The sequence below is a fragment of the Periplaneta americana genome, chromosome 7, assembly GCF_040183065.1.
Source record: "Periplaneta americana isolate PAMFEO1 chromosome 7, P.americana_PAMFEO1_priV1, whole genome shotgun sequence".
Lineage (NCBI taxonomy): Eukaryota > Metazoa > Arthropoda > Insecta > Blattodea > Blattidae > Periplaneta > Periplaneta americana.
Window position 1 is genome coordinate 163486594 of NC_091123.1, and position 26608 is coordinate 163513201.

General features: G+C 37.5%; 1 protein-coding gene, 1 long non-coding RNA gene and 2 other non-coding genes across 6 annotated transcripts; 3 read left to right on the forward strand and 1 right to left on the reverse strand.

The window, feature by feature from the left end:
• LOC138703673 (uncharacterized) lies at positions 1-13040 on the reverse strand. Of its 3 annotated transcripts, none has more exons than XM_069831765.1 (8): positions 13003-13040; positions 11770-11937; positions 11063-11378; positions 8357-8669; positions 5357-5562; positions 3036-3270; positions 382-563; positions 1-213 (listed from the first exon to the last, which is right to left on the reverse strand). In XM_069831765.1, exons 1-8 carry the CDS (start codon positions 13023-13025, stop codon positions 67-69), a joined length of 1590 nt encoding a protein of 529 aa, XP_069687866.1. In that variant the 5' UTR covers positions 13026-13040; the 3' UTR covers positions 1-66. The 3 variants fall into 3 exon arrangements, with proteins under 3 accessions (XP_069687866.1, XP_069687867.1, XP_069687868.1); XM_069831766.1 differs by lacking the exon at positions 13003-13040 and adding an exon at positions 12311-12534; XM_069831767.1 differs by lacking the exon at positions 13003-13040 and adding an exon at positions 12311-12534 and having other exon boundaries at positions 11770-12072.
• Positions 13033-25959, forward strand: LOC138703675 (uncharacterized). The gene is made up of 3 exons (XR_011333228.1): positions 13033-13401; positions 20492-20630; positions 23974-25959. It is a non-coding gene; the product is annotated as an uncharacterized lncRNA (long non-coding RNA).
• Positions 16198-16270, forward strand: TRNAN-GUU (transfer RNA asparagine (anticodon GUU)). Its single transcript has one exon. It is a non-coding gene; the product is annotated as a tRNA-Asn (tRNA).
• On the forward strand, positions 16484-16556 carry TRNAN-GUU (transfer RNA asparagine (anticodon GUU)). Its single transcript has one exon. It is a non-coding gene; the product is annotated as a tRNA-Asn (tRNA).
• Positions 25960-26608: the final 649 nt, after the last annotated feature.

Sequence of the window (26608 nt, forward strand, 5' to 3'; positions counted from 1 at the left end):
TAATGCTCAATATTATATCATATATTTTCTTCTTTGACATAAGAACAAATGATGCTCAATACAGTATCACTTCTTAGTTGATGTCTGTGAAGGATCCATCTTCCTGCGGACATATTCTGATATGTGCAGTATTCCCCACTTTTCACTGGCTATGTGGAGATTGGCACCACTGACCTTATTCTTGTTGATATGTGGATTGTGTAATTCTGTGATCTGCATTTCAGAAAAACATAAATTATTTAACACCATTGTTGTAAACTATTCAAGAAGCAAATAATTTATATGTATTTCATTACACAGTTAGTACATAGTCTTCTTACATCTATTCCAACTTTATACTAAATATTACGTACCGGTAGATAATATACAAGTAAGTCTCACCTGTGTAGAGCTTGCAGCTGCTGAATCCCCAGTTGAACCAAGTTTACCTAGCCAAAACTCATTGCCAGGCAGAGCATTTCCATCCCATGCATAGGAAACCACAAGAAGTTTATCAGCATCTTCAGGATCTGACAGTTTGGAATGAGGAGGGCGCTTTGAGAACATAATGCGAATCCCAGAACCTAAAATATAAATGGTGCAAAGACTCAGGATTGTGATATTAAACATTACATGACAAGTAGTTTCAAGTACAGTAGAATTCCTCGTATACAGCAATTGTGAGACAAAGTCAGTGCCGGATAATTGTAAAATACGTTTATGTTGTTGTTTTCTAATGCCAGGCATTTGACAGTAAAGTCATTTGACCTCTTGCACGCCAATATTTTTCAAAGATGTTATCATTGTTAGCCACTGAAGCACAGATTTTGAGGTGTTCCGAATCCATTTCTTGGTTTGAGTTGCACAATGGGCAGTTAGGGGACTGATATATTCCAATTCTATGCAAGTGTTTGGCCAAACAATCATGGCCTGTTGCCAATCTAAATGCAGCTACAGACGATTTTCGTGGTAAATCGGGAATTAACTGTGAATTATGATGCAGAAAGGTCCATTTTTTTCCCTTGAGATTGTGCTATCAAATTTTGTTTGTTGAAGTCTAAGTATGTAGATTTAATAAATCTTTTCACAGAGTAATACGTAGATTTAGTAACAGGTCTGTAAGTAGCAGTGCTGCCCTTCTTTGCTAGTGCATCCACATTCTCGTTTGCCAGGATTCCACAATGGGATGGTATCCATTGGAATACAATTCTTTTATTGAGTGATATTAATTGAGAGAGCATTTTAGTTATTTCTGCTGTTTGAGATGAAAGTGTGTGTTTAGAGACTATTGATAGAACAGCTGCTTTGGAGTCTGACAATATAACTGGATTCTTAAATTTATTGATGTGGCATAGAAGATTCCTGAGACTTTCACTTATTGCAACGATTTCTCCATCAAAACTTGTTCCATATCCAAGAGATCTATAAAGTGAGAAGAGACAGCACATAACACCTGCACCGGCACCTTGTTCTCCGTCTGTGTAAAAATGAAGCCAGTTTTGTGGAGGGTACTTAATATTAATTGTCTCTAAAGACAATTGTTTCATTATTTCAGTGCTTACTTCTGATTTCAGTATTTCTTCTGTTAAATTTAGATTATATTTTTTAAGGTTTGCTTCTTGAATAAGGAAGATATGTACATTATTATCTGAGAGTATATTGGCTAGTTCAGAAATACGTTTATAGGTTATGTAAAAACACATTGTACTGCATGAACTTTTTTTTTTTCAATGTTGAAATTTAGTAATTTTCATATAGATGATTAAAAATAAAATTTTTAAATACGTATAATGTTTATTTTTAGTACTGAATACGGTAATGTACATTCATCAGTTCATAATTATTGTAATACAGTAATACATAATAGCGCAAAAATACTAAAAGTTTTTGTAACCTTATGACAATTTTAAATGGTGGTCATGTGAGTCATGTGACGTGAAGAGCAGTGTAGCCAATGTCGCAACTATACTATGAAGTAGCGCTCAATGATTTGAGCATAAGAACATTTTGTTTGCGTTTCGCGGAATCCATTGTGCAACAGCAGCACTTAGTGGTAATAACCATGATACTATCCATCATTCGAATGAAATTTTTACGTGCTGCAGGAACAGAGATTTTCACACTTTCGTATTTAGACTCATCTAACACCCCTTCGAAACAGGCGAGTTCAAGTGTTAAATTGAAAGGTATCGTCTCTGCTCATTTTTTGCAAGGTCCAAGTGACAGATTATCAATGCTACCCTCTACTCCAGGAACATACAGGCTTTTTTGTCTATGTTTTCATGCGTGAACTGTGTAAAGAGTAAACACAATATGTGGCATGTGCGATCTACAAAAACCACTCACATCTTCGTCAGACTCTTCTCTTTCGCTAAGAGGAATGAAGTTACAGGAGAATGTAGAGAGTTACACAACACAGAATTGCAAGCATTGTATTCTTCACCTGACATAATTAGGAACATTAAATCCAGTCGTTTGAGATGGGCAAGGCATGTAGCACGTATGGGCAAATCCAGAAATGCATATAGAGTGTTAGTTGGGAGGCCGGAGGGAAAAAGACCTTTAGGGAGGCCGAGACGTAGATGGGAAGATATTTTTTTTTTTATCCAATGCCACCAGGTTGTCTTTCGACATTTCTGGTCTTCTCTCCTGGCCGTGGCTTAGTTGTAACCCACTTCTGAGGTTGGGGCGCCTGGAAGGCGGAGTTACATTACCCCGCTGATGTGATAGGATGATTATGATAATGTGGTGCCAGGAGAGGTCTTAAATCTAAACTTAAGCTAAATTCCAGACCATGGACGAACACTGGAATAATCCCCTTTAAGGAAAAATTCCTGTGCTCTAACCGGGAATCGAACCCGGGACCTCATGAACTATAGCCAGAAGCTCTGACCACTAGACCATGAGGCTGGTCGGGAAGATAATATTAAAATGGATTTGAGGGAGGTGGGATATGATGATAGAGAATGGATTAATCTTGCTCAGGATAGGGACCAATGGCGGGCTTATGTGAGGGCGGCAATGAACCTCTGGGTTCCTTAAAAGCCAGTAAGTACCTGTTTCATTAGACTCAGTAATTCCTTTCCAAGTTTCAGCATTCATTTGTTCTTTGAACCAGGCGAAGTTTATATCTGACACATGTTGAAGAACAGGACGCAACCTCCGAAGACAACTTGCAAATGCGTCGAGGAACTCCTTCTCCTGATGTTCTGATGCACGCCATACCCCAAGACCAATTCCCACTACATGAATATAAGCTGTGGTCCCCTGCGCGACTGCTCGTGCTTCTGCCTGTAACAAATAGCAGTATTATTATTACTAAAAAAATATGATGAAAAACATATCGACAGGCTAGTTCAAAAGGGAAATAACTCAGAATTTAGTTAATGTGAGTAGTCAATGTGAGTAGTCAATGTTTTCAGTTTTAACATACACACATAACAATCGATGCTACAACACAGAGCCTTCTTCAGTTACAAGCCGGAGCCATACATCGGCAACACTGTAATTAACTGTCAACCGGAGGCCTACTATCCAGAACACGTGTTTGTGCTAATGTCGATTTTCAATGTAAATTAATGTTACAATATAAGTGTGTGTCGATGGAATTATGTTCACGGTTGTACCAAACGTTGTTGATGTATTATAAACTAAATGCGTGTTGGCGATAAAAACAAGACAGTAAATGAAAATATGGCGGCAATTTTTACGGTTATTATTAATGACAAAATGAGTGACAATTCTTCTAAATATTAAATATTGTATAAACTACATTTTTATAGTCTTACTTGTGGTTTGTGGTGTATCAGAATTCTAGCCAAATTGTTGGGTCTCGCCTGCTATATCAATAAAGTTACGCCGTTGATTTTCTAGTTCATTATAAACAGCTGTTTTGTGATCCCATAAATGTTGCAGTTTTGTTGAAGATTCGGAATGCCTGCCATACGTCAAAACTATCTGTATTTGTAGATGCATACACTCACTTTGTTGGTTTTCAAGGTTTGTTTATTAATATTATTTCTTTTGTAATAAATTAGTTATAAACATGTTTCTTTTCACTTCGTATTTACAGGATTTAAAGTTCACTGAGTTTATGCTAATTGGCACATACTTAATAGAAATGTTATGTTATATTTTATTTAACGACGCTCGCAACTGCAGAGGTTATATCAGCGTCGCCGGATGTGCCGGAATTTTGTCCCGCAGGAGTTCTTTTACATGCCAGTAAATCTACTGACATGAGCCTGTCACATTTAAGCACACTTAAATGCCATCGACCTGGCCCGGGATCGAACCCGCAACCTTGGGCATAGAAGGCCAGCGCCATACCAACTTGCCAACCAGGTCGACTACTTAATAGATAATGGTGTGTTTTGTTATGTATTATGTTGAAGGTATGTTACTTCATTTTTTCATAGATCTTTATACTTGGCCTTGGCCTATTTAAAATTATATTTTTGAAAATTTATAACAAATAATTTAGAATAACAGTATTGTTATTGTGACTGGCGAGGTTCAACTAAAATTGGTTTCCTGGGCATCTGAGATATTTATAGTAAAGCACGACAGATAATCACATGAAAATAAAATGTATAATATCCTAGACCTTTGACGTCAGAGATGAAACAACATAAAACGGCAAAACATTGTCAATTTACTACCCACATAATGGTTAATTGATTGGAATAGGGTACTGCGAAAGTACGTCGTTATTTAATTTATTTTTGGTACAAGTAACATTTCTGTAAGTATTTATTTATTTTCCCTTGTACAATCAATAAAAAACACGTATGCTTTTAAGTTATAAGTGGCTGTATGCAAGTACTTACGCAGTATTCTGAAACTCAAATAAAATACCATTTCGGATTCCGTAATAAATTACGTACATCAGTGCACTTAATCTTGATCATATGCACTTAGTTTTGTATCAATTAATGTCGAAAATGTACATGTGACAACGAAATCAAAGCACTAAAACGTCAAACGTCATGCCTTTATTTTGCCTCCGCCCTGCTCCACTCAGTGTTGCCAAACCTTCCCAAGCTCAGGGTTGTAACTGAAGATGGCTCTGTACAACATAATTAAATTTGTTTGTTTCTCCTTATCTCGTCCTCCTTTCTCTGTAATGTAGCATGCTCAGAGATATTTTGCGTCTACTGGAAGTTTTAGTGTCTCCTCTGTACTTAATATTATTTATGCATAATGATAAGATTTATAGACCAATGGGTTCTAAACCAATTTCAGCTTCCCTTAATTTTAGAAAAATAAATTATTGCGTAGGTATGTAAATATGATAACTTTATAAAGCTATTTTTGAAAATATAGCACTTCAGTTTGGTTCAATATATAGAATAGAGATGAATTATTTTATTTTTACCTCAAACAGAAGAGTCTCGATTGAGACTACCATTCTCTTCTTATATGCCACATTGTCAAATAGGCGATCCCTGTTCAACTCTCTGTAGCGAGTCAGTGCAGCCTTGTTGCCTGATTTTCGAAGTTTTACTATATCTTCAAACAGTAGAAGATGTGGCTTGATCCCATAAAAATCTGCCCATAATTGTCTCCAAGAGAGAGAACGCTCTATAAGAGATGGAAAGTATGTATAAGTTACAGTTTTCATATTATGTAATCCTTCTGACTTAAAATGACTGATAAATAAGGAGCGGATTCCTATGTAATTAAATATTCTTTTTGCGTGTGATAAAACACAATTAACAAAGTTAAAAATTCCGAACATGAAGTTTCAAGTTTAAAACCCGAATTTTATTTCACATAAAAACACATATTTTCACAAAAAAAAATTATGTAAATACATATTTTCAGGAAATCTATTATAAACACATAAATCTTGGAGTTTTTTAATTAAATATTTTTTTTTACAAGAACTTTTAAATATTTTAAAACTAAATCAATTATATCACTTAGAAGTACGTTATCTTTTTTAAGAATTCTTGGTTGCTTTGTGTTTCTAAGCGCTGTGTGGTGTATCCGTGATCCATTTTCGTAATAGTATCGCCTCAAGTTCTGAGAACTGCTAGGCAGCATATCAGTGTTATTATTAGAGAATAAATTGACATGGACAAGGAGGAGAGATCTTGTAACACATAATTAGGAATGTTTATTGTTGCTGAAGATGATTTCATTCCACGCCTTGTTTGTGAAACACAACAGATAAGAGTTCAAGTACAAATATTATTTAATTTAAACAAATCTCTCGCTCATGCCTATCAAGTAAGGCAATATATCTTGTTGTGATTCCTTGTTATCAGGCTTCGTCAATCGATATCCTTCAAGATACACTGAAAGATGGTTATTTAAAAAACGATTTGGCTTTCCTATTAGCAAATTTAAGCTTTTTGTGTGACACCATAAAAAACTCAAAACATCCAAAACCTGTTGTCTGAAACATGGAGTTGCGTGCTGTGGAAATTAAACTAGACTCTCTACCAGGTTCAGAAGCACAATTACTAAGGGACAAATTCCAGAATGTGTTTGGGAAAAACAGTGGATATAAAAAAATGAGTAAAGTTGCTGAAGTATTGTAAGATGTGCCTTTAGGTGAAATTGACGGTGTAGGCCTATGTGTTTGTGACATTCCTCTCTTTAAATATGCACCTCTGACGTCCTGTGATGTGGAAAGATCGTTTTCACAGTATGAGTCGTTGTTCAGAGATAATCGGCATGCATTTGTGATGGAGAATTTGGAGATGACCTTTGTTGTTCACTGCAATTCTCGGCCAACTACTAGCACTCAAGTGTGGTTGGTGAGTACCTAGTAACATTTTTTTTTTCAAGCTAAGTAAGGTATTTTTGTCATATTTAAAAAAATATATATATTTTTTTTATTTTTAGCAAATATTTTCGTACTTTTTAGCACATAAAAATAAATATATTTAAATTTTTTAACACAAAAATCCGCTCCCTACTGATAAAAGTATACAGGGTGGAAGTGAAATAACCCTGCAGATTCAAAGAGACAATAGAGTACATTTAAATGAATAGAAAACTTATATTACGTTTTGTGATTAAATGCATGGTTAATTAGAAAATTAAGTTTGAAGTTTTAGCAGTATGGCAACATAGCCACTAACACATTCTTCTCGTAATATAGATGTAAGAGGTTAACGAACTCAGTCTGTCTCGCTAGGTGAGCTACTCTCTGGCTGCGACGTTGCAATCTGTTCGCATTGTGCAGTGGCGTGGTTTTTTAAATAAATTTACACGAAAATTGCCTACGCTATTGAAATACATCAGAGGGTTAAATGATTCTTTATTAGATTTACTATCGACATGGACAAAATTCATGATCTTACTCGCAATAGTTACGGTTCCGAATAAGAGGGTGTTTTAAACATTTGGAAAAAACATTTTGTCTGAGGGAAAAAAAAACATGAACTTTCCACCAATATGATATTACAGATTTTTGTTACATACAACATGAGCTATTGGCTCTGAAAATCTGCAAGGTATTCCAACGTTCTGGAACTATACTCTGTAGAGTTTTAATTTTAAAAGTTTAGCAGCAGTAAAGACTGATGTTTTTGAAACACTAACTTCCTGAGAAACAAGTCTTAGAGATTTATTAGGAGAGCGTGTAAATAATGCACTGATTTCATCAATTTTTTCTTCCGTCAATACTCTTTGTTTTCGCTTAGGAATTGTAGCATTTATCGACCCTGTTGGCCTTAATTTGTTAACAAGACGTCTAACAGTTTCTCTACCCTGAATTGGAGTACCCGGATATTTCACTTCAAATTGCCTACGCACCTCTCTACATGACTCTGTTTTCACATATGCATCATACATAAGAACTCTTTGTTCAAGCGTGAATTTTGCGTTTTGCATTGTTAACAAATTTTACACACACGCTAAATATTTAAGAAACTGTGTCAAGAAACTGCACTGTACGTGTTAAATACTGCAACATCTGGCTCACAACTGATAACTTGTCGACCTTGATATCCTTGATTGTCGAGCGTGTCTCAACAACTGCGCGCACAAAGCAGCGTATCAGTACATGCCGCTTTCCTGGCCCCACCCGTAGGCGAACGCTCTGTATATAAATAAATAAATAAGTAAATAAATAAATACCATCAGTATAACTCAGGGATAAGGAGCTGGTCTCCTGATCTGAGGCTGTGCTCGAACATGGGTTTGAATCCCGCTTGGGATGATTAATTGGATGAGTTTTTCAGAGTTTTCAACTGTAAGGTCAAAGTCAGATAATCCATGATCTGGTAATCTTTATGTTTACACATTGCCTCTGTACAATACGAGCCATGTTCCTTATTAAGTTAAATATGTTACTTTGACATTTATTGATACTGTTACCCTGTACAAATTGAATGTAGCCTATGTCCGGATGCAAGCTTACCGCGTTCGCTGGTCAGCTGTGTTGATCCAGATGCTGGTGCTGCACCATAACCTTTCACCTTAGTGTTCTGTGTCTTTGTTATCAGAACTTCCTGCCATTCCATGAGTTCAATTCGCTTCAGTCGTGCTCCAATTAGACCGATAATGATGCCCCTTGTTGTGAAACTCTGCGTGTTCTTCTGAGGAACACCTTTATTATCACGTGTGCCCTCATTAATGAAGTAGCTCCAGGACGACACTGACAACAGTGCTGAGAGTTTCATCTCATCATAACTCAGACAATTGGATAGAAATAGTGGAGTCGTTTCATGTTCCTGTGTGCAAGAGAATTAATTATTAAAGTTACGAGGGTCATTTAATAAATAATGCACAGGTTGGCAGTAATGCAGATTGAGTGACGCAACAACAGTGAAAATTACGTCAGTTGCAGTTGAAAGCTTGAGGGGAGAGGATGGTATTTTTTAAAACTTTTTTCCTATATGGTGTAAAATATTAATCTTTTGTATGTAGAATGCTCATAGCTGTAGCAACTCAACCAAATAAAAATAAATAAAAAAAATTATTTGGGGGCCCAAATTTGAAAAAAAAAAAAAATACCCAATGCAGGATTGTACTAAAACCGATATATCTAAACCGTTTTTAAAAATAGATTCAAACAGTTTTTTGCAATGTATTTGCAAAAGCATGTTCTACAAACTGTCTGTAACAGAATTTTGATATTAGTCCCTATGTTTCTAAAATAAACAATTAAAATTTAATCCATTTTGAATCTTGCGTACACTACTTTTAACACTTGAATATAATTGATTAACTAGTGGACTTACTCGTGTTAATTATGTAAGATATGTCCGGCTTACAGCTGTTTCAGTGCTTAACGCACCATCCTCAGAGGCTCTGAGTAAGTCCACTAGTTAATCAATTAATAAAATTTAATAATTTTCTGATTTCCTTTCTTGCAAACAAACGGACGTATTTTTTAAATGAAATCAATTAACAAAATTCTGTTACAGACAAACGTTTCCTAATAGTCTAAAGAATGCGTGTTCTAAATTTCATGCATGTATCTTTAATAGTTCAGAAATTATATCCATTTTTGTCTGGCAATGTAGCAAAAAAAAAAAAAAAAAAATGAAGTTACTGGAAACCAATAAAAGCGGGTGTGTGATTTAAAAATCCATAGCGCAGGAAGTTTAAAAATGACGTCTCAACATCCGATAAGGGCACAAATACCCATAAAATGTTATGCTATCCATTCCACACATATAACAGAGTATTTTAAAGATTTTTTTTTTTTTAAGTTTACTCATTTTTCACCAAAAATACCATCCTCTCTCCTTAATGAAGGAGCACATGTTTTGTTTCATTAATAGCCTACTTTGTTTAAATAACGAGAGCTAGAAATGGAGCCTGCACGTGCCTCGGGTACTGTTACTGTTGAAGATCAAAGGTCGTACATTAAGATTGAAACTTTATTTGGCAAAAACCCCACGACTGCCTGGGTGTCTATAGAGTCTGGAAATTTGTATGAATGTGAGTGTCACTGTGTGTGTGCCGGGTTAATATGAATTAGCCAATCATCAAAAATATAAAATACAATATCGGAGCCACTGGTGAGGCTCAGTCGGTTAAGGTGCTTGCCTGCCGGTTTGAAGTTGCGTTCGGGCACGGGTTCGATCCTCGCTTGGCCTGATTACCTGGTTGGGTTTTTTCCGAGGTTTTCCCCAACCGTAAGGTTAATACAAGGTAATCTATGGCGAATCCTCGGCCTCATCTCGCCAAATATCATCGCGCTATCACCAACCTCATTGACGCTAAATAACCTAGTAGTTGATACAGCGTCATCAAATAACCAACTAAAATAAAAACGTACAATATTGGGACTGTCGCTGGGCAATAACATGAACACAAGTTTCACCATCACATTGTTGACAAGTAACTCCATCTGTTAGCATAACTATAAAGCACTAATAGATGCTATAGAGTTTAAAAAAAACCCACAGAAATCTACAGTACTTTGTGGCAGATGCACTTGAAGATCATCGGGCGACATGTGAGGAACTTTCTAAAGCTACGGGGATTCTACCAACGTCAATATTCTGTATTCTGACTAACAATTTAAAGAAGAGAAAATTTTCTGCACGATGGGTCCCTCACTGCTTGACTGCTGAATTGTCACTATTGATGAAACTTGGGTGAGAGATTTTGAGCCGGAGTTTGAGGTGATAAATTGCGCATACCATTCCTTGAACTAACCAAATAAATTGATATAAAAAAATTCCAACGTTTGCTAAAACTCTTATGCATGTGTTCTAAATCTGTAAAATTAAATGAATACTATCATCGTATTTTATAACGAAGATAAATGTTGTAACAGAAATTCGACAATTATGTTCATTATGTTTATGTTTAAGTACCTATATAGGCTACTGAGGAACTGTTTCTCTTGATAATCAGCTGCTTTTTAGTTGGTGGGCAGGTTATTATAAAGTATCTAGCCATCTTACAATTGATTTATTGGTGTCTTTACTGTTATCTGTGCTACGCCAATAATCACATCAACTTAAATCTAAAATACTATTATACAGGTAATGCACTGTTGATTCTTTGGAACTGTCTTATGTGAATGCTAATAGTTCTAAAGAAGGGAGTACAGTTTAAACTGAAATAAATGTGTGCTATGTAAAATGAATAGTAACATTAAATTTACCGATCCAACTGCTTCCCAGCCACTAATGCCCTGCTCTCCACTCAGTAATAGATATTTATCATTCTTTGCAAAAAATGTAACTGATCTCTTCTCAAGCAAGCGCTGAACAAATTCAAGCAAACCCATGCTTGCGTATAATGTTTTCTCTGGTCCAATCCCATGTTTCTTTTTATGTTCCAGAAAACGAATGTACAAAAATAATGCAGTTTCATGTAATAAAGGATATGCGGAATTTGCATTTTTCTCCATAAGATCTTTTTTAACATGAGTCTGCGTCATAAGAGTAGAACATCTCATTGTTTCTATAGGGAACTTCCTGTAACACAAAGAACATACTGCTGATGAAAACCGATAAAAATGAAAACAGTGAAGCAGAAACAGTTGTCACCACTTCATCACTACTATTACTATTTATTTGAAAATTGATTTACTGTCAAAAAAATGATTCGTTCCACTGTTAACACTAGTTCTTGTAATCACTGTGTTAAATACTTGGATACAAATGAATTTCATATTCTTGAACATACATTTTGTAAGAAAACATGTCGCAAATAAATATCATGATTTCACAAATTGTTTATAAATATTTGACATTCACATTTACATATTAAAAACTCGTAATCTTTAGTGGCAATTGTGTTACGTGGCTCTCTGTGTATTGTCCTCTGTCATTAACCCACATGCAACCTTCATCGATATATACACACCTTGGGAACTGTCTACTATTGTCCATTAGCTCCTTTACAGTTATATCAGCCGGTGGTGTAACATCAGTACATAATTGTAAATAATCCAGGAGAATGGCATTGTCATCCCCATTTTTCACCAAGGATGGCACTTTCGGTAGAACACAGTTTTCATCCATTGCATCCATACTGTGGTGCAACATAAACCAACGTCAGTCCCGTGCTTCAGGAATCAGCAAGTTGTGACTCGCAAAGCCATCAGACTCAAGTGCCATAAAATTTAACGATGTCAATTTGAGCGTTTTGACATGTTCCATATTCTAGCTGTGAAGTGATGTACGTATACCATGAAATGTAAATAATACAATACAGAAAAACAGCAATCATAAGCATGATCTGCATTCGACAGACAAATTCATTCTTTTTAGTACTATTTTAAGATAATTGCTGGCAATGACGTAACTGAAGTTTTTCTAAACTTATGTATAGGCCTATACATATGAAAAGCAAGTTAGGTAGGTAACAGAATGACCATAAACAAAATCAGATTGTAGTAAGTTACCGGTATGATATTCCAAGTAGAGGTGTCATTATAGGTCATCAGTTTAAATTGTACAAAGAACATAAAACAACATTTAGGCTACATAACATAGACTTTATTTTAAGCGTTCCACCCAGTCGCTGGGTGAATGACCTATTGACAATAGCCATTTGAGTAGATTATTCTCATTCTCAATATATTAGTAAGCTCATAGTGGGCCTTATCAACTGTAGGAGGTCACGAGCAGTGTTGCCAACTCGATTCGTAAAAACCCGCTATGAAACCGTGCAGAAACCGCTAAATTGCTATATTGTCAATGTAAAATCAGGCTATTTTTCCGCTGTGAGTGCTAAAAATACCCGCTAAGTATCTATATGAACAATACAAATTTCATAAATTTTACCCGCTAAATTAACACTGAAAAACGCTAGATCTAGCGGGATAACCGCTGAATTGGCAACACTGGTCACGAGCGTCTATCCGGTGTCTCCAACACGATTTTTAAAACCTGCTACGAAGTAGTGCAGAAGTTGGTAAATTGCTATATTGTCAATGTAAAATGCGATTATTTTCCTCTGTGAGTGTTAAAATACCCGCTAAATCCCTATATTAACAACACAAATTTTATAAATTTTAACCACTAAACGGACACTAAAAACGCCAGTTCTAGCGGGAAACCCACTGAATTGGCAACACTGCGTCCAGGCTCTGACCCTTCATTTCGCTTTTCGTTCATGCCCGGAATCTTTCGGTATCTTCCGGTTACCAGCAAGGCATTCCGCTCAAGAAAGTCAAGTATATTCTTGCTTCTACTCCCCCCCCCCCCTTCCCGGAACCTCGTGATTCGCTTCTCGATCATACTCGGAACCGTTCGGTTTGTTTCGGTTGGTGGGTAGAAATTGGCGGGCTTGTGAATTTAGCTTGGTAGGGGTTGACTGCGGGGGTGGCATAAGTGTTAACGCGCGCTGGTAAAGCTTGATTGTGTCCGTATCCAGCTACGAGTACAGACGGAACGACGTGTTGTGATGAGCCGTCACATGGCGGGTCCTGATTACAGTAAAGGAGGCTCTGGTGACTATTGTGTTACTTCGAGGACAGTGCACAGTTAACAGGTGAGTGTTGTTTTATTCAAAGTATGTGTTAGTTCGAGGAAAAAACTTATATATGAAACGTAAATATGAAATACGTGCGAGGCGGTAGGCAGTGATCCACCAGTGTTGTTTTATTGAAAGTATGTGTTAGTTCGAGATCAAAACGTTGTCTAATGCACATCAAGAGCACCCCACATCAATTTGGTTGTAAAATATGAAATACATGCCAGGCGGTAGGCAGTGATCCACCGAAGCGGGACAGATAGTATAGAGAGAGAGAGAGAGAGAGAGAGCAGGCGAGCGAGGTGCCGAGCGGCGAGGGTGGGGATAACTTTCCCTTCTGGCGTTCGTCGTTTCACGATTTATCCACGATATATATTGTAGAAAATATGTATCGGTATACCGAAACGATTAACCATATATCGTTATTCTATTAGCAAATTAATAGATACTAATACAGTTACATTTGCAGGGGCACATTTATTACAATAAACTTATTTAAATTTTAATAGCGCCTTATTAGCACTGAAATTAACATAACAATGAAAAGATTAAATGTAAAATTGCAACGATAAACAACACATTTTCAATACCATAATTATTATGTATGTCGTCTATCATCTGATACCTTCTTCTGCCCCAAACTCTTCTCCCGTTCCCCAGTCCTTCTAGTGCATCCTTCAGTAGGCAGTTTCTCCACAGCCAGTGACCAAGCCTTTTCTGCTTTCTGATCAGTTTCAGCTTCATTCTTTCTTCATCCACTCTTTTTTCAACACAGCTTCGCTTCTTACTCTGTCTGTCCATTTCACACGCTCCATCCTTCTCCATATCCACATTGCAAATGCTTCTATTTGCTTCTCTTCACTTTGTAGTAATGTCCATGTTTCTGCCCTATACAATGCTACACTCCACACAAAGCATTTCACCAGTCTCTTCCTTAGTTATTTTTCCAGAGGTCCGCAGAAGATGCTCCTTTGTCTATTAAAAGCTTCCTTTGCCATTGCTATTCTTCTTTTGACTTCTTGGCAATAGCTCATGTTACTGCTTATAGTACACCCCAAGTATTTGAAGCTGTCCACTTGCTCTACTGCCTCATTTAGAATTCTGAAGTTTACCTTCTTTACTTATCTTGCTGTAACCATGGTTTTCGTTTTGTTGGCATTTATCTTCATTCCATACTGCTCAAAGCTGTCATTTAGCTCTAGTAGCTTATCCCTTAGTATCATCTAACAACGCCATATCAGCAAATCTTAAACACTTTATTCTTCTTCCTCCTACTATCACTCCTCCTATGTTCTGAAAACAGTTCTTCACTAATTCCTTCAAGTACATGTTGAACAGGGTAGGTGATAAAGGGCATCCTTGTTGTACTCTTCCCCCTATTTCACTTGCTTCTAACTTTAAATTTCTATACATCTTGATTACACAACTTTTAACACTATATCACTTCGGAATATGTATGATAAGTCTTTCTTGTGTTAAATTTTAACGTACCTTGTTAACATGTTTCGACCTATTTTCGGTCATCTTCAGAACTTAGAATGTTACAAGTTTTAACAAACTTCACAATTGATTTGATACAATCCTTCTATAATAAGTTCGGTTTTTTATTAATTCTCTATTTTGAGGAGAAGGATTAAACATGAAGTGATTCCATAAGGTATCAGAACAGTTCTGAAGATGACCGAAAATAGGTCGAAACATGTTAACAAGGTACGTTAAAATTTAACACAAGAAAGACTTATCATTTAAATTTCTTCTCCTTTGACTCGTTGTTTCATTTATAGGTTACTGAAAAGCCTTCTCTCTTTCCAATCCACGCCAATTTTCTTTAGGATTCCCATCAGTTTATTCCAATCTGCGATTCAATTATTCTAATTTTGTATAGGATTCAATCCAGGATACAAATATAATGCTCTTTTCTAGAAAAGAACGTAATTATTTTTAAATGTAAGTAAATAGTTCTTGTATTCATTTTGAAATGTAAGTAAACAGTACTTGTATTCATTTTGAAATGTAACTAAACAGTACTTAGAATGTTACAAGTTTTAACAAACTTCACAATTGATTTGATACAATCCTTCTATAATAAGTTCTCACAGAGGTTTTTATTAATTCTCTATTGTCAGGAGAAGGATTAAACATGAAGTGATCCCATAAGGTATCAGTGATTATCTGTGGCCACAAGACAGGTCATAGCTGATTGCATTGGTTGTAGTATCGGTACTGTCCCTTTTTTCCTCTGGTGCAGAATTCAGCAGTTTGATAGCAATGTTCATTTTTGCTAAATTATGGGCTTAGGCTTATACCTAAGAACGTATTATGTCTCCTTGTTGAATATTAACAGGGATAGCAATTTTGTGCGACTCTGATGCAGGTTGAAAAGTTTTTTGTTTATTGGAGGAGTGAAAGTAAAAAAGTATGTCTCTGCACTAGCTAGCGTGCACTCAATGTTGGTAGCTTGACGGTTGTCAGTCCACTTTGAGGTCTGTGGATATAGAGGGAAAAATTGGATCGGTGTCTGGTAGAGTTCCCGGGTAGCTCAGTTGGTAGAGCGTTGGTACGTTAAACCAAAGGTCCCAGGTTTGATACCCGGCCCCGGAACAATTTTTCCCTCGAAATTATTCAAATCAACTTTACAGGGAGTTATACCTGAAAGCTTGATTTCCGTAATATACGTCACTGTTCGTTAACAGATAACCACAATTTAAGCCACACAGAGCTAGTGTGCACTCAATGTTGGTAGCTTGACGGTTGTCAGTCCACTTTGAGGTCTGTGGATATAGAGGGAAAAATTGGATCGGTGTCTGGTAGAGTTCCCGGGTAGCTCAGTTGGTAGAGCGTTGGTACGTTAAACCAAAGGTCCCGGGTTCGATACCCGGCCCCGGAACAATTTTTCCCTCGAAATTATTCAAATCAACTTTACAGGGAGTTATACCTGAAAGCTTGATTTCCGTAATATACGTCACTATTCGTTAACAGATAACCACAATTTAAGCCACACAGAGCTAGTGTGCACTCAATGTTGGTAGCTTGACGGTTGTCAGCCCACTTTGAGGTCTGTGGATATAGAGGGAAAAATTGGATCGGTGTCTGGTAGAGTTCCCGGGTAGCTCAGTTGGTAGAGCGTTGGTATGTTAAACCAAAGGTCCCGGGTTCGATACCCGGCCCCGGAACAATTTCTGTTAGCTAGAGTGACTAAGTTCGATGCATAATCGATCTTTGCTCCTAGTTGGGTGAAGTCAGCAGTTCCTATTAGTGCGTCGAAATAATCATGCCATTGCATAAATTGGACATTGTCTTCTCCAATTGTTTCAGAATGAACCGATTGGATACAGAACGGTTCCTTGAAGAAGAAATCTGAAAATAGCGAATGTGCTATTGACGGATTCATAATTGAATTACAAGCGCCACTTTCAATTAAAACTTTTAGTCCAAATAAGTTAACAAATGGTAATTTAGGATTATTATTGATGTTATTCAAGTCTTCGATGTTAATGGCAGAATTATTCGAAAAATGCTGATGTTGATTTTCATTGGTATAGTAGGAAGAGTTAACCTGAGTGTCATACTCGTTTGAGAATTCAGGTGAGCCGGTCTGAAAATCGTACTCATCTTTGGGTTGAAACATTTGTTCTAAAAAATATGTGTCTTCCTGCTCTGTATTTTCGAATGGTTCTGCATGTGAATTTACATTTCCCCTTATGGTAGAAATACCAGACATGGGTTGCGGGAACCTTTGGTTTGTTCGATTAAAAGTCTGTGTGATGTATCTTGTCTCACTGTGAAAAGAGAGAGAAAGGAAATATGTTTTACCTCGTCTGTATTGTTATGGCGATGTGGGAGTGGAGCAATGCCGTCTATTCATCCAGTGGCGGAAGGGACTAGTTGTTACATTCTGCAGCACAAAATAAAATAACAAAATATCTCTCTTCGTACTGTGTAGTTCCATCACTGAGCTTATCTTTCAAGAAATTGAGTTCCGGTAGCCTGTACAATAACAAGATTTTGAAAGGAATCCTGAAAATTTACAACCCTCCTATAATCTCCACCCTCATTTGAAGGGACTTGGTTTTATTGCTACTGAGACAAGATAAACCTTACCAGGTATAACAGGAGTAAAGCATCTACCAGTGGCGTAGCGTCAATGTAAGCTAAAAAGCTTAGCTTCCCCAGTTAATAATGATTTCATAATAAACCTGCAGTTTATGGAGAAAATTATTTATCAATTTTAATAGAATTTATATTTACGCTTTAAATGTTGTGATGCGGCAGCTCAGGATGATTTGAGATGCAGCAGTAAACAAGAAGCCTGCACACACCAGCTTCCAAGCAGACCGGTTTCTTCTGTGTAATCCACCCCGCAGATTTTCCACCCCTTTCTAACTAAACTACCGGTACCCTAGTCGCAAGGCTTCCAAGAAGCTAGCATTAACATTTAAAATAAGTAGTTTCCGAGTTATCCCTTTTCGTCAGTTGTGTTCAGTTGAAGTGTTAGTGTGCATTATGGCTGATATAATAAATAATGAGCGAAATAACAGTTCCTGACACTGATTTACTTGAATTTTTTAGGACAATTGTATTATCAAGACTGACTTACGAACAAAAGTGTGATTTAAAAAACAAATGACCGACTCCCTTGCTGTCAATGAAGGACACAACCAAAAGACAGACGCATACTTACGTAATGATACTAATATTGTGATTTCCCTAAGTATGACAGGGAGTGAGCTAATGTTATACGTATACGTGTCTATTTGTTAAGAGATATGTGTAAACCGTGAAATCATATTTTATTACGTATCATTTCAGGCCATGCCTTATTGGTGTTACTTACGATGTTCCAACCAATCTTCGACTGCTGACTTGAAATTGACTACTATTTATTTAAGACTGTATTTTTGTAATACGTTTTCTCATATTGCATGAAAGACAACTTTAGTTAGCTTCCCCTGCTCAAAATTTCATGCTACGCCACTGGCATCTACCAATATTATTTGGGGTAGGATAAAGCCGATTCATGGAAACTGTGGATTTCAAAGGTTGTTGGTTCGTGGGCTGTAAATGTTTAAAATTTTGTTGAGTTGGGTTAGGAATCCCGAATGGTCGATTCTGAGGAAGGAATTGATTAGTTGATTAGCCTTGTGTAGCAAAGGGTGGATTCGTGAATGGATTATGTTTCGGGTGAGTTAGTGGTTGAGTGGCTTGGAATCTGTTAGGAGGTATTTTCTGTGTTCCCCTCAACTGATCCATATAATTCTCGTGTGCCCCGTCGTTATCATAAGACCTACAGAGTCTGAGGGCCTGATTTAGATCTGACACATGAGCATATCTTACAAGGGAAGGGTTTCGGCTCGAACACGAATTTCGTATCCAAAATTTGTATACAGGCCCATCTTTACATCTCTGTAAAGCTCCCAAAAGCTTTCTTTTGTGTAATGTGTACAGAGCACTGTACAAGTTGAGGGGTGGGGAGAGCACTGCACAAGTTAAGGGGCTGGGACACCTTACCCGTAAGCCTAGCCTAGCCTAGAAGCTAGTGCGAGTGGTAAATGTCTAAAGCCCATTTAAGAACATTTTTCTCCAACGTTGTCTGAAAATATTGCAGCTAATCAAAAGTATATACTGTTGCGTGAGTCATTGAATGCGCAGAAGGACGCAACCTTAAAGGAGTGAATTTTGAGGGCATCCTCCCTTGAAGCAATTTGTCGTCCAGTTTGTAAAAGGAAAGAGCTATTTTGCAAATATTTGATAAAAATCTTCACCTGTCTAAAAAAAATAAACACATCGCAAGACTGGCATAATCCAGTACATTTGGGTGCACGTTACTTCATTTTCTTCATTTGTAAATATTTCATCTTATAAAGAAGGATTTACTTGCCCTTCCGACGAGTCCAGAATTAGAAGAACTGGCTGCTCTTTCACATATACCTTTATTACTTTCTCCAGATATTGCTTATGGAGTTGAGATGTCAGCTTTCCTAATGAAGAACGTGTTACACACATACTCGTATTTCCTAATTTAGAAGTGAGTTCATCTACTTGACGTTTGCACTCTTGGGCCAAATTGTCCTTTTGGTTATAATAATAATAATAATAATAATAATAATAATAATAATAATAATAATAATAATAATAATATCAAGTTTTAAAAATTGAGAAGGCATTAGGATTCGAACTGGGGTTGCCTGGATAACAACTCAGCATCCAACCAAATGAGCTACGCTCTTACATAATCTAATGCTTCCCTATTAGGCATCTAACGGAAGTATGTCACAAACAATAGCCAATGTTTCCAAAACGAGGGGTCATTGGCCACCCATACCAGGTATGACTTTAAACAGTACGTCTTGTACTTTCACCTCACAAAATCTTATTTAATTCGGTGATATACAGAGCGTGTCCTCTCCTTGTAAGTATAATCACAATCTAATACATATATTAGACTGGTATAATCGTACAAGAAACCATACACACATTCCTTTTTTTTTTTTTTTATTGTCAAGATGTTGATTTTTACATAAGTTTCAGCCTTATATATAAATAAGCCTTTTACTTTAAAGTAATATAAGGAAATATTAAAATGATTTTTGGTTCCAACTTAGTTATCCTTTTCTTGAAGACATTTATTAATCAAATTTCGCTTGAGGTAGCCAGAGCTCGAATGAGAGGGTTAGGATGATACAGCAACTTTCGAGAAAAGTTATTTGAAATTCTTTTGATGAAATCATAAAATGATTCAATCTGTAACATATCTTGGAGCTGTGCATTTGATGTGGTGTAGTCAGCACCAGTGACTTTTAAGCAGACTGATCGTTGAATTGCATGTAGTCTTCTGATGATTCTTGGATGAGCGGAATTCCAAACTTCACAATCATATGAATAGTTTCGAGGGAAAAATTGTTCTGGGCCCAGGTATCGAACCCGGGACCTTTGGTTAAACGTACCAACGCTCTACCACTGAGCTACCCGGGAACTCTATCCTACACCAATCCAATTTTTCCCTCTATATCCACAGACCTCAAAGTGGGCTGACAACTGTCAAGCAACCAACATTGAGTGCACACTAACTCTGTGTGACTTAAATTGTGGTTTTCTGTTAACTATGCAGACCCTGATAGCATGCAGAAGAATATAGTCTGCATAGTTCAAGAAGAGCTCGACTGAAGGCAAGAAACAGACTGTCCAACACATAGCAGGGCCAGGTCATGCAGTCACCTTTATAACTTGCGTCCGCGTCGGCAGTAAGAGTGAGTATTACAACATTTTTAAAAAAATGTTAAATTAAAAATATTGAAAACCTGTCTCTTTGAATACGGGCACAAGCATTTCGTATACGCGCCTTCATATTGTCAGGAGTCGTTGGTATGTCACAATGCACTTTTTCTTTAAGGTAATCCCATAAGAAAAAGTCTGGTGATGTAAGGTCAGGAGATCGAGCTGGCCAATTGATGGGACCTGCACGTCCTATCCAACGATCATGGTAATTGTTATTTAAAACATCCCTAGCAGTATGTGCATAGTGAGCAGGGCATCCGTCGTGCTGGTACCACACTTGCAACCTGGTTTCTAATGGTACATCTTCCAACAATAACGGCAACTCCTCCGTTAAAAAGTTTCTGTACATTGCACTTATTAAGGTGCCATCAATGAAGTACAGTCCAATTACCTTAACTAACTAACTTACTGGCTTTTAAGGAACCCGGAGGTTCATTGCCGCCCTCACATAAGCCCACCATTGGTCCCTATCCTGAGCAAGATTAATCCAGTCTCTACCATCATATCCCACCTCCCTCAAATCCATTTTAATATTATCTTCCCACCTACGTCTCGGCCTCCCCAAAGGTCTTTTTCCCTCCGGCCTCCCAACTAACACTCTATATGCATTTCTGGATTCGCCCATATGTGCTACATGTCCTGTCCATCTCAAACGTCTGGATTTTATGTTCCTAATTATGTCAGGTGAAGACTACAATGCGTGCAGCTCTGCGTTGTGTAACTTTCTCCATTCTCCTGTAACTTCATCCCTCTTAGCCCCAAATATTTCCTAAGAACCTTATTCTCAGACACCCTTAATCTCTGTTCCTCTCTCAAAGTGAGAGTCCAAGTTTCACAACCATACAGAACAACCAGTAATATAACTGCTTTATAAATTCTAACTTTCAGATTTTTTGACAGAAGACTAGATGACAAAAGCTTCTCAACCAAATAATAACACGCATTTCCCATATTTATTCTGCGTTTAATTTCCTCCCGAGTGTCATTTATATTTGTTACTGTTGCTCCAAGATATTTGAATTTTTCCACCTCTTCGAAAGATAAATCTCCAATTTTTATAGTTCCATTTCGTACTATATTCTGGTCACGAGACATAATCATATACTTAGTCTTTTCGGGATTTACTTCCAACCCTATTGCTTTACTTGCTTCAACTAGAATTCCCGTGTTTTCCCTAATCGTTTGTGGATTTTCTCCTAACATATTCACGTCATCCGCATAGACAAGAAGCTGATGTAACCCATTCAACTCCAAACCCTCTGTGTTATCCTGAACTTTCCTAATGGCATATTCTAGAGCGAAGTTAAAAAGTAAAGGTGATAGTGCATCTCCCTGCTTTAGCCTGCAGTGAATTGGAAAAGCATCAGATAGAAACTGGCCTATACGGACTCTGCTGTAAGTTTCACTAAGACACATTTTAATTAATCGAACTAGTTTCTTGGGAATAGGTCCAATTACCTTATCACCCAAAAATCCCACACCACACATTAACAGACCAGGGTCTCTGATGTTCCACTTCTCGTAACCAACGTGGATTTTCCACAGCCCAATAGTGCATATTATGACGATTTACTTCACCATGATTTGTGATTGTACACTCGTCACTGAACAATACTAACTGAAAAAAGTTATTATTATTCCATACTCTGTCTTGTGCCCACCTACAGAACGTTAGTCTATTCACAAAATCATCACCATGTAGTTGTTGATGTAATGACACATGGTAGGGGTGGAATTTATGTCGTTTCAATATTCTGAGGACATTGCACAGGAGGCGCAGAAGAACCGCTACAGACGAAGATGGGGAAGTTGCGATGCTAGCTGCAGTGAATTACGATCCCCACGTAAAGGTACGATCACACGTCGCTACTTTTGCAGCGCTGCAGTACAAAAAACTGCGCAACTCTTGTACTGCGACGTGTGAACAACGGTGCAACCCGAAAAGTAGCGGCTGCCGAACCTGCTGCCCGCTACTTTTCCATGCTGCGCGCAACTTAAAAGTAGCGACGTGTGAACAGGGTTCTCAGGGTTGCAGCCGCAGCATTTTTGATATCGGTTTTGTTGAAACTTTTGCTGCGGTTGCAACCAGTGTTACCACCCAAATGTGTCAATGATACTTTTATTGTTTGGATATATTTTAATGTTAAATGTGATGAAAATAAATTATTTGTAACAGTTATTAAATAGACAACACAGTCTGAGCATAATTGGTGACGATATAATTCATTTTTTAAATTTTCTGTAGCGTAGTTCCAAACAGGAGAGTTGCCAACATTGATTACGTGAATATACTGTTGGTTATCATTTAAGTATGTAGGCGTTTTTAAAAGCTTTATAGTAAAAATAATGTCAATTTCTGAATACTAGATACGACAGAAAAGCAAATAATAGATAAGGAAGCTTTCGCATGAGTTTCTTAATAATGCGAACATAACCACAAAATGTATATTGAGAAGTCAACACGGAGATGGAAACCTGCAGCATGACTGCGGCTGCAAAAGTAGCGCCTTGTGTGTGAACAGACTCGCAACCTCCAGTTGCAACTTCTGCAGCACTCGGGTTGCGCAGCACGAAAAGTAGCGTGCAGCGCGCTACTTTTGGCTTACGTGTGAACACGACACGCAACTTTTGCAGATGCAGTATAAAAGTAGCGCTGCAAAAGTAGCGACTTGTGACCGTACCTTTAGTTCTCGCGAATTAGCTACCGTAAAGTGGGGTGACTTTGAACGCTGAGGTGACTTTGAACAGTAATTTAGCTCCTTTCTAAATTAAATGCTGTAGCCAATTGCGAAAAAACTGTTTAAGTTGTCAATACATTAGTTCAGTTTTTTCGCAACAGGGTACAGCATTTAATTTAGAAGGGCGCTAAATTACTGTTCAAAGTCACCTCGGCGTTCAAAGTCACCCCGCTTTACGGTACCAATGTGGGAACGTCCGAAAGCAGACTGTTTCGAATGGGTCCAACTATTCATTGCGCTCTTCGTACACAGCCATTCATAATTTTTGTTGTTATTTACGTTGGTGTAAGAACAATTATTGCAAAGTGCTTCATACAAAAGTTGTTTAGTTTTGTATGAGGAATGAGAAAACAACATAAAAAATGTAGGTTCCTATTAAAAAAATTAAATTGACCCTAAAATAACCATCACAACGTCCTCCAAATAAAACACGACAAATGGCGTTTACTTTCCCCCATAATATCAAGCAACTTTTATTCAAGACATTTATATCTACAACGCTTAATTTTGGAGATATTGTACAGTATCAACTTAAATGGTCCACCGTGTATATTTTCTGTTGTTTTGTTTTATACAGATTCTGCAGGGCCAAGTCACATGGAGTGGGAAGAGGCTGTTCAACCCACTTCAAGAGCTGCGGAGACCATGGGGAGATTGATAGTAACAACGAAGAGGAGAAAGATTCGCAGTCTTCGAGTACAATTGCATCGTCCGAGAGGAAGAGTTCTCAAGACTATGCAGAAAGAACCGGAGATACACACTGTCCTTGCATGTATAAAGAGTAAGGTTCCTGGGCCATTATATGAACTGGTAAGAATTTGCATCTCTTCAGATGCATGGTGTGTACAGAGGAAATCACTGGTCACCGGAAAATGAAAACAAAGGCTCTTACATTTATTTGAATCAGGGAATACTAAAACGTTCTAAGTCACTATTTTTACGAAATTGATTTAATGGCGGGAAGTCATTCTTTGAAGGTAAATACAACTATGTATGCAAAAATATTGTGACAGCGACGTGAGATTCGAACTCACGACCAGCGTTCCGCAAGAGAGCAGATCGCGCGGAGCACGGAGGGACGGCGCGCGGCAGAGAGAAGAGAGGGGAAAGGGCCTACGCGCGAGGGGAGGCTGCGCACGCAGCTGCTACTTACGCAGTGAATGGGGAACGGACCTTCCTGACTCTTCCAGAAGTCCGTCGAAGTGGAAAAATCGCGAATTCGAAGTTTCTCGGTTACGTTGCTGTGATTATAAATTACGGACGCGAAGGAGTGTGTGTGATTCATGATTAGTTCAGTGAGTAAGCCAGTGAACAGAGCAAGCTAGCCAGTCTTGTGTACCGGAGTTCGACTTGAGTGTGCGTCCGCAACTGTGCCAGCATCCGAAGGCCTGAGTTCGAGTGCAGTGGACCGCAGTTGGAGGGACCTGAGTTCGAGTACAGTGAACTGTCTCTGAAGGTCTGTGGTTCGAGATACTGTGAACTCGAGTGACTGAGCTAGAAGAACTGTGAACTGAGAACTGATAGTTCTGATTTGTAAATAGTGCTTTGTAAATATTAGTTAAGATTAACAGTTCAGTGTTGTTCGTAATAGTCCAAGTAAATTGTCATTGCCGTCAGTGGAGTGCTATAACGAATACTGTGTTGAGTGAAAATCCTATTGTTGACGAGAGTGTTTAAGGTGAATTGTAGAAAGGAATTATTGTTGGAAGAATACAATCCTATTGTTGAGTTGAAATAAAATTACAATATTCTAAGTCAAGTCTCTTTGTATGGTGATATAAGAGTTCTGTATTGCGTAGTGAAAAAAAAAAAAAAAACGTTCTGAGTCAGTGATACAGAACCATTTTGTTTCCATTGGCCAGACTGACTCAGAAGTATTTCGTTTGTATTGGCTAGACTGTTCGCCCGGTAAATTGAAACGGTGACAGCTGAGTTTGTTTTGTAAGATTGCAGTGTTAATAAGAGATTGAAAATAGAAGGAGAATAATTAATCAATCAAAAAAGTTTTATTCACGGCTTCAGTCTGAGGTATGTCCTGACAAATCTAAAGATCAACATCATATTCTTGCCATTGCATTCCATTATATGCAGAACATGTCATTGCCAGTAATCCGTGTACAAGGCACTTTTTATCTGAGACAGCTAAATGTCAACTCATTCTGCATTCATGATGTCAAGAAAAACCATGCAACTTTGTACATTTACAATGAAGGTATTGAAAAAAAAAAGGCCCTAATGAGGTGTGTTCTTTCGTTTTCGAATACCTCAGCTCTGTCCTAAATGATATAAAAGAAGTTCATGTTTACTGTGACAACTGTGGAGGTCAGAATAAAAGCCACGCTCTTAATAGTGTATTTTTGGCCTTCACAGATTCGGAAAGATTTGAGAAAACTGAACAATTCTATCCTATCAGAGGGCATTCTTTTTTGCCCTGCAATAGGGATTTCACAATTGTCAAAAGGACCATGAGAAAACATGACAGATTTTACAGCATGCATCAGTTGACCAAAATTATTATAACTTGAGGTTTATCTAGAAAGTTTACAGTAGTAGAGTTGAAATATGTGACTTGTGGCAAGAGCTTTACAAGAAAACATGTGTATCCGAGGAAACAAGAGGGTGACAGGTACAGAAAAAAGACAAAGTGCAATTTGGCATAAGTTCTGTAATGCATTGTACTTATGATGGTGACACAGCTGTTAAAGGTACCATAGTCACAAGAAGCCACAGTGATGGGTTATTAGTAAACACGTACAAGCTATTGCACAACAGTGACCCTCGACCATCTTTTCCAGTGCGATTAGCGTACGAGACAGGTAAAGTACATATAAAACCCCAAAAAGTACAAGACATTAGATCACTATTGCCATATGTACTTCTAGCGTACACGGACTTTTATGAAGAGTTGTTAAACTTGCCCACTGGAGGCGTAGATAGCGGTGTGTAGGAGCAAGAAGTTGATTAAAATAATAAAAGATGGCCTAAAATACGTTTCTATCCAGTACACTTCGTTAAAATGTGAGTTTTAGTTGACGCTGTTGTTTGTACACAAAATAATTTAAACAAAACAAATATTCCATTAACAATTTTTCAATTTCTTATTAATTTTCCCTCAAGTAAACTAAAAGGTTCTAAGTCACACACCCCAATTTTATTTTTTTCTCATACATTTTGTTAAAATGTGAGTTTTAGTTGATAGTTTTGTTCGTGCA

Excerpts from the sequence above, each read along its gene's own strand:
- LOC138703673 (XM_069831766.1), bottom strand. The coding sequence starts at position 12,339 with ATGACACCTCTACTTGGAATATCATACCG. Across the intron at positions 8,670-11,062 it reads GCTGGGAAGCAGTTGGATCG|GAACATGAAACGACTCCACT; the intron begins GTAAATTTAATG and ends TCTTGCACACAG. Across the intron at positions 3,271-5,356 it reads TCGAGACTCTTCTGTTTGAG|GCAGAAGCACGAGCAGTCGC; the intron begins GTAAAAATAAAA and ends TATTTGTTACAG.